General features: G+C 34.5%; 1 protein-coding gene across 1 annotated transcript in view; it reads right to left on the bottom strand.

Annotated features, from left to right (window-relative positions):
* The window catches only part of MKX (mohawk homeobox), a 152,637-nt gene extending 142,882 nt beyond the window's left edge, over positions 1-9,755 (bottom strand). Inside the window, exons 1-2 of the mRNA XM_053712961.1 lie at positions 9,528-9,755; positions 3,319-3,574 (exon numbers count right to left, since the gene is read on the bottom strand). Coding sequence (XP_053568936.1) covers positions 3,319-3,533 — 215 coding nt within the window. The 5' untranslated portion in view covers positions 3,534-3,574; positions 9,528-9,755. The remainder of the gene's footprint in view (positions 1-3,318; positions 3,575-9,527) is intronic.
* Between the last annotated feature and the right edge of the window lie 2,957 nt (positions 9,756-12,712).

Raw genomic sequence — 12,712 nt, 5'->3', positions numbered from 1 at the left:
GAAGTTTGAGGATCTTCGAAGGGACAAACTGCCAAAGAACAGGGACTCCTTGTCATCCCAAAGTAAATAGATAGCAAAAGATGAGGCAGCAGTCGGTTCCTTGTATGCGTAAAAACCAATTCTTTATTCTTCTTGTTTAAAACATTACTTCACATCACAGCAAACAGGTAAAAGGAATGCAGGTGGTTGACTAGTTTCGGCAATGCCGTAATCATATGATTATGATTACGGCATTGCCGAAACTAGTCAACCACCTGCATTCCTTTTACCTGTTTGCTGTGATGTGAAGTAATGTTTTAAACAAGAAGAATAAAGAATTGGTTTTTACGCATACAAGGAACCGACTGCTGCCTCATCTTTTGCTATCTAAATGTTAAATTTGTATTACATTATTTGAAATATGGAAACCTGAGTTTATTTTTTCATGAATCAATTACAAACTTGATTATTATCAATTAAAGAAGTAACATATGGTATACTCATATTTTGTCAACACAGGTACAATTATTTTATAGTTTATTTATAATCAATAATCAGTTGTTCTGGCCATGTTGTTCAGTACCATTTGTACATATCATATCAGAAATGCAGAATAAATTAGCAATATGTTTTTGCTACTTTTATATTACTAATTTTATTGGTTTTACATTTTTCTGGAAAGCGAATTGGCTGACTGTGTTAACTCCAATCATGACTAGAAAAATGGTTTTGTATTTTAGGTTACATAAATATATATTTTGGGGGAGTCAAATTAACAGCACTAATAGGCAATGTGTTTTAGCCCTATTTGTAATCTATAGGGTTATGTCGATTTAAAAATACAAAAAAAAAATTACATGGTGTGTTTTTTAAAATAAATAAATATCCAGTTTGAAATAAGGAAGTGATGACAAATATCATGTATAGGACCACATATGCAGCCCAAATTTTTAAGAGGGATAAAATACAGAGGCATGCATTTGGTGTGCTTCCATATTGTTCCAGTGAGCCAATTAAAAGAAGACATACATGTGTATGCTCCAATCAACAGCCTTGGCTCCATCATGGGGCAGCATGAAAATAAAGGAATCTTTGGGCCCTATGATCTAAATGTCTCTGGCATGGCAAGAAAAACAGAGTGTTTCGCTAAGGGGTGTATACTGCATTTTTTTATTTGAAGATGAAGAATACATTGCAAAAGTGCACAATGAAATATAATTTAAAAATCATACAAAAAATGAATAATTGAACCATTTAAAAAAAAAAATACACAAGAAAAAAATTGTATTGTTAAGGTACATCAAAAAAAGTAACTAAATAGTTCACCAAAAATAGTATATTATCAAAAACGTAAAATGTGTATGCAAATTATACAGGAATAAACCGTATTCAATATGCACAGTGTAAATCGCAATTTAAGTACACTGGATATGCAAAAAATAAATAGAAATGTGTACTTATAAGTACAAAATAGAAAGTGTAATTTTTGTTTTATGGTAAAATGGGCTGAACATAGGAATTCCGAGGGCGTATATGAAATTGTCTTTCAATATTATTCTTAGTCTATGAAAATCTCTATAGCTCTTTTTGCTAAGAAAATTGCATCCCATTTAACAATAGAACAATATGATACACCTACTGCTTCTGAAAAAGGGATGTAATCCTTTTCAAAAAATGGGAGGAAAAAATACACTCGCTTCCAAAAGAGGCACGGATACAATTTATTACCTCCTTCTATAAATCTAAATATGTTCAAGATTTAGTATTAAGAGAAGAATATAGTTTGGAACAAGAATCCCACCCTTGGTCGCCCTTTCATTTAAAAAAAAAAATGTTTCTTCCTGAATTTTAGGGAACTTTGCATAAGATACAAAAAGAATTATATTAACATATAAGCAGTAATATTCTGTTTAAAAGAATAATTGGGTGTTATTGGTTGTGTTATTAATTTTCTGGGGGGGGGAGGTTCTTCTCTTGTTTTTTCTTTTTTCTTCTGGAAATTCATGTAAATTTTAATAAAAATTATATAATGAAATTGTCTTTCAAGTCCCAGCATAATTATCTAAACATTTCCACCCTACAGATCTCACTGTTTTTTCTCACAACCTAAAAGGTGGCGAGGTTGGGAAAAAATACACAAAATTCTAAATACCCTAATAGAAAAACACATGCGTACAAAATGGGGATTGTAAGATGCTATACAAAGAAAGCAGTGTGATGTGATTTGTTTTTGATGAAGGATTTTATTTTTAAAGTACGCTCCTTGCTCACTGCTAACTTCACTCTACCCAGCAAAGTTTCCCTTTCTAGCGAGCTCCATTACTTTCTACAGGAGACATCTTCCCATTCGAAGGAACTGCCCCTTTTTAAAGGTAATTCCATGAGGGCAGCTCTTGCGAGGGTCAATGTAAAAACCACGTCCGATCCAGCGAAGTTTAGATAATCGGGCCCTATGTGTTTCTTCTCTAGGTGTTTATTTTTCACATTTCTCTGGAAGCTTATTGGCTGACTGTTAATTCCGAACAGGAATCACAACTAGAAAACTAATTTTGAATTTTACATTGGGAAAATCAAATTAAAAAGCAGGCATATATGTGCATGCTCCAATCATATGGGGAAGCATGGAGGTGCAGAAATCTATGTGTTTATTCCCTTGTTTTAAAAATATAAAGTTGTAATTAAATAAAGCATGTTGTTTTTATACAGGAATCTTCATGTAAAGCCACTTCTGTGAGTGAAATGTGGTTAAAGGGACAGTCTAGTCAAAATTCAACTTTCATGATTCAGATAGAACATGCAATTTTAAACAACTTTCCAATTTACTCTTAGCATCAAATTTGCTTTGTTCTCTTGGTATTTTTTGTTGAAAGCTAAACCTGGGTAGGCTTAAACTGATTTCTAAACTGTTAAAAACTGCCTCTTATCTGCCTCCCGTGGAGTTATTTATGAGTCAGCACTGATTAGCTAAAATGCAAGTCTGTCAAAAGATCTGAGATAAGAGAGCAGGTAATCACATATGTAAAAAGTATATTAATATAACAATGTTGGTTATGCAAAACTAGGGATTGGGTAATAAAGGGATAATCTATCTTTTTAAACAATAAAAATTCGGGAGTAGACTTTTCCTTTAACTGCTGAAAAAGAGTGTGCAGGTGTTTTTAAATGTTTTGTGGGGTACAACGGAGAATATGTGTCTTCTGTAAATAAAAGTGTATTTTTCCTGCTATGGCAGAATATATAGCCCTAAGGTTGCCAATTGCCAAATACTGTATTGAATTATAACCTGCTGCTGATTATGGATGGGATCCTGACTATAAACTGTTTTGTGCAAGTTCTTACCCAGGACGCCGGTGTCTGAGGCTTGCATTGTCCTTCATTGAGATACTGTCTTGTAGACCTGCATCAGGATTAGGATTTTCCATTACTCCTACAAAGGGCCTAATTCCTCTTTCTCTATCATTAGTGGCTTCTTCAAAGAGAACTTGGCCACTAAGCTTATTAAACATGATAGCGTTCATGGTCAGTGTTCTTTGATCTTCTCTTTCTTGATGCATGAAGACGGTGTGCTGATCTGAGATGCAAACAGGAAGGGTACCTGGTAGAGAGACACAGACTTCAGTTTAAGAGGTAACTGGACTACAAATACTACGGCAAATACTTAGCTGCTGCAACACAAGTATCTTTAAGGACTAACTATTATGACATTAAAGCATGGTGGATTTGATGATTCCTAATCTTAGACTTCAAGTTACACAAACTATTTATTTACAAAACAATATTATAAGGGCTAGTCTACTGGCACTGGACTAGTAAGGAAACTGTTGCAAATGGTTTTTCCTATCTATAATCTTGAGAGGACTAGTAACATTATTTCTCTCCTAACTAGTACTCACAAGATTATTTCCCTGGCTGGTATACTAAAGTGCTATTTAAAGGGACAGTATACACTCATTTTCATATAACTGCATGTAATAGACACTACTATGAAGAATAAGATGCACAGATACTGATAGAAAAATCCAGTATAAAATTGTTTAAAACCTTACTTAGAAGTTCTCAGTTTAGCTCTGTTGAAAAGGTAGCTGGAAAGCCCACTGCAAGTGGGAAATAAGACACTCCCCCTCCCCCTTCTTTTACATATGAAAAGACCCTTTACACAAGCAGGAGCAAGCTGGAGAAGGTAGCTGACGGTATTCTCATAAAACTTTGGGGTTTGGTTAGGAGTCTGAAAATCAGAGCAATGTTATTTAAAAATAAGCAAAACTATACATTTTTTAAAAAAAAAAAACTTTATGGGCTATATAAATAGATCATCTACAAAACATTTATGCAAAGAAAAAATGAGTGTATAATGTTCCTTTAAGGTTTGAATGTATAGAATCTTCATTAACTTTTTGTATGAAGTGTGCATTTTAGTTCAACAGATACCCTGAGAATGTAAATTAGTTTTAAAATATAATGAATGAAGAATAAATAAGTTGATTATTATCACCTTGTACAGAGTTTTTGCCTACACAATTTATTCATCTTTAATGAGGAATGCTCAATTTTTTTTAGCAAGATTTCTGAGGACTCGTTTTCTTTTTTCCTTTGATTTAAATTTGCTATTTACAGATACTATCATGTACAGTTGTTTGTGTAAACTTTTTTTTAAATTTTAAAAATTATTTAGTGGTATACAAGAGTTTCATACATTCTAAACTTATTAACCTGTGCAAACATTGTTTAAAAATGGTTTTGAACAAAAAAATATTAAACAAAAAAAAATGTGGCTTTATTTTTACTAAAAAGTGGGACCACTGTTATACATAAAATCAAAACAAATTCCTAGTTTATTATATTAATCCTTAATACTGTTTTGTCTACATGCTTTTAATAATTAAACACTAACTGTCATTGCAAATGTCATAAAGTCAATTAAACATAATTGAAAGCACAGAAAAAACTTTACTTCTACAGAAAATTAAATTTAGGGATTTCTTAACCTTTTAGTGCAGTTATAGCGTTGTATTCCGTCCAAACGGCGCTGAGCTTTAGCGCCGTTAGGACGGAATACAACGTCATAGCCATTTGGCTGTCCTGAAGCCAACGGTGCTTCCTGGATGTGATCGCAGTCTGGAGGGTGTGCAGTGCGTCATAGGGACGCCCCCCTAACCCGCATGCACGATTGCAGGATTTCAATTTGTCTACATCAGAACGTTTTTCCGATGTAGACATTATGACCCTGTCATAAAAGGGTTAAATAAAATAACATTACTATGTATTGTACTATTCAGTAAAAAAAAAAAAATATGATTTATATTTCATTCATTTTACACACACACATATATCAGATAGACAGACAGACAGATAGATAGATAGATAGATAGATAGATAGATAGATAGATAGATAGATAGATAGATAGATAGATAGATACTGTATGTGTGTATATATATATATATATATACACATATATATATATATATATCCAGGTCTGGGAATTACTAATAGTCCACTAGTTATGGACCAGCAAGTAGATGATTAGTAATCTGGAAAACTACTACTACTATGTGTGTTTGTGTGTGTCTGTGTGTGTGTATTTTTGCATCTGTCACTATTTCCTATAAAGTAATAATTCCCAATTTTTTTTTTACAAATATACAACCTTAAAGGGACACTAAACCCAATTTTTTTCTTTTGTGATTCAGATAGAACATGCAATTTTAATCAACTTTCTAATTTATTCCTATTATCATTTTTTCTTTGTTCTCTAGCTATTTTTATTTTGTGCTAGTCGGGTTGCACAGGTATTACAAGTTGAAAGTAAACTGTTTTTTCTCCAGCGGTAACTCGACTTGCGCAAAAAGTTGAAAGTCGCTATCGTGTTTATACATTCCCCCATAGAAGTCAATGGATAAAAAAAGTTGGGGGAAAAACACTCTCCAAAACCATAACATATTCGCCATAGTGCTTACCCGACATGAAAATATGAATATTTCATATTCCAATGATATTTACGTAACGGAATATGTTCTATTTATTCATAAATTAATATTTCTACATTTATCTGATGTTTTTTAAAAACAAATATATATTTATATATATATAAAATTATATATAGGTGTATGTATATATATATATATATATATATATATATACAGTTTTATATATAGGAATATCTATTTAAAAATACTTAAAACATATTCTCCTATGTGCAGAACATTGAACATTGAAATGTGAAATATTTACAGTAAATACATAGTTAAATCCATTATATATATATATATATATATATATATATATATATATATATATACACAGTATATATGTCTATATGTATGTACATTTATTTTAATGTAAATACATATATACACAAAAAAATACATTAATACATATGTATACATACATACATACATATACATCTTTAGCAATGTATCTGTATGTATCTCTCAATCTTAAAGTTCTTTGCCGGCTTTTTTTTCTAACACCCAAGATCTCATATCTTTGAGCCCTTATAACTTTTTTGTGCAATATATATTTTTTTTAAATAATTTTTATTAGACAGTGTTATTATGAGTGTAACTGTACGTTGTAATGTATTTTTTATGTGTTTTCGGAAAACAGTTAACCACAGCTCTGAGATTCTGATAAGGATTCTAGCGTAAATCACTCAACTTATAATATGAGCGCAATTTAAACAGAGTGCAAACGATTGCGAAAACCCTTGGTGAAATTGTTTGCACTCCACTTGTAATCTAGCTCTTAATGTTTTATTGAATGTATCACAATCAGAGCTCTGATAATAACATACAGTATAAAAATGGAAATATTGTAGACATAAAAAGCATATAGAATAAAACATATAAACATATGTATTTTCAATTCATAATGTAATGCTGGTTGGACCACATTATATAATGAGACTTGCACATATTTCCCTCAGTAGATTACTACAGAGCACCGCTGTCCAGTACAGACTAAAAACAAGCTATCACGTTCTAGAGAAAGGTGGCGTCTTGTATCATGTTACCTAACTTCTCCCTAGATGTACATAAAATTAAATTAAAATGTAGACAATTTATGAGGTGTAATATGTGGTTCAAAATTCATATAAACCTCTTAGATTGCATAAAGGGTTTAGCAATTTGTTGCAGCAGTCAAAGAGTTAAACATCTTCATAAATGTTAGAATTTAAAAAAAAAACACCATATGAACTATAATCTGCATAAATATTCAATTTAGTAGACTATAATACTCTGCTTAAGAGTCATTTTGGATCATCTACAATATTTAATCACAGATGTGCACAGCCAATCATATGTTAGCATTTCATTCAGGAAATATTTTAAATATGTTGAACCAAACAGTAGAAAAGTGAGAACCAATATAGAAAGCAAAACATGACAGTGTTGAATCCCACTGTAAGTTCTTGTTTGCTTTTTAAATTAAAAATAATGTGACTCATATTATCACAGCTTGGGTCAGACTAACAGCTGAGCACCACACAAAATATGTATAAAAATGTATCTACACCAGCACTCAGGTTACTCTTCTGATGTTAACAGATGTTGACTTAAGGATGCAGAAAAAAGAAAACTAATTTTCTATGATTGCAAAGTTTAGTGGTGCCTTTGAAGTGCTGTCTACACATCTATAGAAAGAATGTGTAGTCCTGTAATTTATTATTGAATTGCACATCATCTTATAGATATTTTTTTTTTGGCTTGTACAAAGCAATAGTAAGTAATATGCACTGAATATATTATGCATTAGTGATCTAGATATATAAAATGCATTTAAAGAAAAATCCAGTGAGATGAATCAGTCTAATTCCTATGTTATTCAAGGGAAATACTTTACTAAAATGTAGAAGTGCCATAGAAATCTTATAAATTATCTGTATTGTAAAACATGGAAACTAGATAACTATATATTCCTGGTGAAGTGCATTGCTCTAGCACATTGCTGTGCACTGACAACTGCCAAAGTGAATGCCAAGCCAGAGAATAACTGAGGCTAACTCACTACAGAGTCTCATCATTAGTAAATACTGGCTGCAGTAAATCTATCGATCCCTGCTTTTATATACTTGTTGCTTGCACTCTGTGTAGATTCTATTCGTGTATTATCTACAACAATATCCAATACATAGCTTCTAATGATAACAATAATACATTGCATAGACAGTGCTACTATGTCTGTGCTACGTTACATGTATAATGTATAAGCAGCTGAATAAAGATACAGTGTGTGCTGCAGAACTGTCATCATGAATAAAAACTAGTGTTACTGTGAGATTTTGGGAATCCCTCCTGTAGAGAATCCACCTATCTTTGAATTCCATATTATAATGACAAAGCCGTTGACAGTCTTATGTAATGAGAAGAATGCAGGACTATTGATGTCACTGTCCCCTCTCTCAATGTCACTGGTCGGTATGACACAGCTTCCAGCAGTCCCTAACTGTCAGGCAGTACTGTGCAGCTGTGACTTCTTTCGCTCCAGATGAGACCAGGAGCCTGCGCTGCCTTTGATCATTACCGCCTGGGAAGAGCAAAACACTATTGCCACTGTAGCCTGACTGATACATTACAGTGCCCATCCTTCATGCACTACCATCAACAACCTGCTACAACGTCATGCCCGGATTTACTGTGGTTTACAATGTTTAGATTGAAGTCAAGGAACATTAAAGCATGGCCACTATAAATATTTGTAGGGATGCAACTCAGACTTTACTCGTCTGTTCTGCACAAAATATGAAGAGCTGCCTGTATTCCATACACTCCTCTGCCTTATATAACAATAACAGTGATTGCCTTCTATTTATAGAATTCAGTGCACCACATATAAAGCATCTGAAGTCCTAACAAGGCACATATAACACTGCAGTATGCTGATGTTTTGTTTTTGTTGTCTGCAATGTTTTAAATTACAAACACTAAACTTCTGGATCTGATATTTGATGTTTCTGTTGTTAATTTGATTCCACACCCAGCTATAAATTAAAACAACATTTCCACCCAGACAAAAATTCCTGAACTTTGCCAAAAGTGTCACTCTCTAATGATTTGTTGAGATTTAGATAGTTTTTTTTTTTTACTAATTTGTAAGGTATTTCTTTATGTAAATCTGGTTTAATTGACATGTCCAAAAGATGATGCCTTTAACCCAGTGGTAGCCAGAGAACTGCAACACAAACCCAAAGAAGATCACAAACTATAGTTCTTCTGGCAATGTATAAAGGTTAAAATCAAACTGTTTTTAAATGTCAGTAAATTGAAAAAAAAGTCAGTGTGTGTACAACTGTTGTGGCAGAGCCTTTTAAAATTCAATTAAACTCAATGAATTGCAAACATCCCGGGCGCATACACAGTGCTGTCAATCAAATCTTCTATCTGTTTTACAACCAAACACACACTGACCTATATATATAATCTTTCAGACATTCACAGGATTTCTATATTTTATTATACTTTGAGATAGAAGCACATTACTTTAGGATGCACAATATAAGCAAAATAAATCCAAATCCTAGGTTGAATGTAATTAGAAAAATGAATCAAACCTTGTGCTATCTAAGGTCCTTAACAGTCCACTGATTTCAATGAAAGCTCAGCTCCAGGGCACTGCAAGTTTGATCATTGACCTCTGTTTTGGGATCTGCAGTCACGGATCCAGAAGCAAAACAAGGCGCAGGGCAGGGTTCAGCCAGACTTGTGTATAGTAATAATCCAGATTGTCCTCCTATTCCCATCCCCTCTGTTACCAGCACATGTTCCTCCGCTTTCTATCCCCCAGCACTAACCACACGAACCGCGGCAGCCTCTCCTCAGTTATATTTACCAAGCCAGGGCTGCAGGGCCCTGCAATCAGCATACACCATACGGCTCATGTTTCCCAGCTGCTCAGCGCAGGCTCTGAACATTGTGTGATTGCGTTAAGCAGATTCCCGGGCAGGAGGAGGGAGGCGTGCGGGATGGGAGGGCTCACTGTTATTCACTACATACCTCGTTGGTTTTGGGCAGAGAAGCCAGGTACAATCCTGTACCGTGAATGAAACAAACTCGGGGGGACAATAATGTTTGAAATGTGTTGGGAATACTTCTTGGCTTTATTTTACTTTTTATTATGTTTGGCAATAAAACATTTGTGGCTATACTTGTTTTTACATTAAATAGTGTAACCAGGGATAAATAGTATATGTTCTGCTCTATAGTTGTATACACATGTATAACAGCCTGTTATTCCTGAACCCCCAGCTTTTCCCTACTTACAACATATATAGAGGGCACTTTAACATAAAAAGATTCGAATTGTTTCCTCAATTAAAACAGAAACCTCCATTTCAGTCCAAAATAAACCCAGCCCTGGCAAGTACCAGGACCTCTGAAGAGATCTCTGTCTGTGCAGCAGTGATATAGTCACGGTCTCTAAACATAGCGCTTCCTAATGTGGCTTCACCAGAGTCTGAGCCCTGCTCATCACACGTCTGATAAACTACAGTAATCATTATGTGCATCTGTGTTATCCTCACATACAGCACACTGACAGACTACATTCATCAGTATGTGCATCTGTGTTATCCTCACATACAGCTTATGTCTGACAGACTACAGTAATCATTATGTGCATCTGTGTTATCCTCACATACAGCACACTGACAGACTACAGACATCATTATGTGCAACTGTTATCCTCACATACAGCTTATGTCTGACAGACTACAGTCATCATTATGTGCAACTGTTATCCTCACATACAGCTTATGTCTGACAGACTACAGTCATCATTATGTGCATCTGTGTTATCCTCACATACAACTTATGTCTTGCAGACTACAGTCATCATTATGTGCATCTGTTTTATCCTCACATACAGCACACTGACAGACTACAGTTATCATTATGTGCATATGTGCTATCCTCACATACAGCACACTGACAGACTACAGTCATCATTATGTGCATCTGTGTTATCCTCACATACAGCACACTAACAGACTACAGTCATCATTATGTGCATTAGTGTCATCCTCACATACAGCACACTGACAGACTACAGTCATAATTATGTGCATCTGTGCTATCCTCACATACAACTTATGTCTTACAGACTACAGTCATCATTATGTGCATCTTTGTTATCCTCACATACAGCTCACTGACAGACTACAGTCATCATTATGTGCATCTGTGTTATCCTCACATACAGCACACTGACAGACTACAGTCATCATTATGTGCATCTGTGTTATCCTCACATACAGCACACTAACAGACTACAGTCATCATCATGTGCATATGTGTTATCCTCACAAACAGCTTACATGTGACAGACTACCGTCATCATTATGTGCATCTGTTTTATCCTCACAAACAGCTCACTGACAGACTACCGTCATCATTATGTGCATCTGTTTTATCCTCACATACAGCACACTGACACACTACAGACATCATTATGTGCATCTGTTATCCTCACATACAGCTTATGTCATACAGACTACAGTAATCATTATGTGCATCTGTTTTATCCTCACAAACAGCACACTGACACACTACAGACATCATTATGTGCAATTGTTATCCTCACATACAGCTTATGTCTGACTCTTACAGACTACAGTCATCATTATTATGTGCATCTGTGTTATCCTCACATACAGCTTACATCTGACAGACTACAGACATCATTATGTGCATTTGTGTTATCCTCACATACAGCTTATGTCTTACAGACTACATTCATCAATATGTGCATCTGTGTTATCCTCACATACAGCACACTGACAGACTACAGTCATCATTATGTGCATCTGTGTTATCCTCACATACAGCTTATGTCTTACAGACTACATTCATCAATATGTGCATCTGTGTTATCCTCACATACAGCACACTAACAGACTACAGTCATCATCATGTGCATATGTGTTATCCTCACAAACAGCTTACATGTGACAGACTACCGTCATCATTATGTGCAACTGTTATCCTCACATACAGCTTATGTCATACAGACTACAGTCATCATTATGTGCATCTGTTTTATCCTCACATACAGCACACTGACACACTACAGACATCATTATGTGCAACTGTTATCCTCACATACAGCTTATGTCTGACTCTTACAGACTACAGTCATCATTATTATTTGCATCTGTGTTATCCTCACATACAGCTTACATCTGACACACTACAGACATCATTATGTGCATTTGTGTTATCCTCACATACACCTTATGTCTTACAGACTACATTCATCAATATGTGCATCTGTGTTATCCTCACATACAGCACACTGACAGACTACAGACATCATTATGTGCATTTGTGTTATCCTCACATACAGCTTATGTCTTACAGACTACAGTCATCATTATGTGCATTTGTGTTATCCTCACATACAGCACACTGACAGACTACAGACATCATTATGTGCATCTGTGTTATCCTCACATAAAACTTATGTCTGACAGACTACAGAGTTATCATTATGTGCATCTGTGTTATCCTCACATAAAGCACACTGACAGACTACAATCATCATTATGTGCATCTGGGTTATCCTCACATAAAGCACACTGACAGACTTCAGTAATAATTATGTGCATTTGTGTTATCCTCATATACAGCACACTGACAGACTTCAGTAATAATTATGTGCATCTGTGTTATCCTCACATAAAGCACACTGACAGACTTCAGTAATAATTATGTGCATCTGTGTTATCCTCACATACAGCAC

The sequence above is a fragment of the Bombina bombina genome, chromosome 5 (assembly GCF_027579735.1).
Source record: "Bombina bombina isolate aBomBom1 chromosome 5, aBomBom1.pri, whole genome shotgun sequence".
Lineage (NCBI taxonomy): Eukaryota > Metazoa > Chordata > Amphibia > Anura > Bombinatoridae > Bombina > Bombina bombina.
This window is presented reverse-complemented; position numbering and strand designations above follow the sequence as displayed.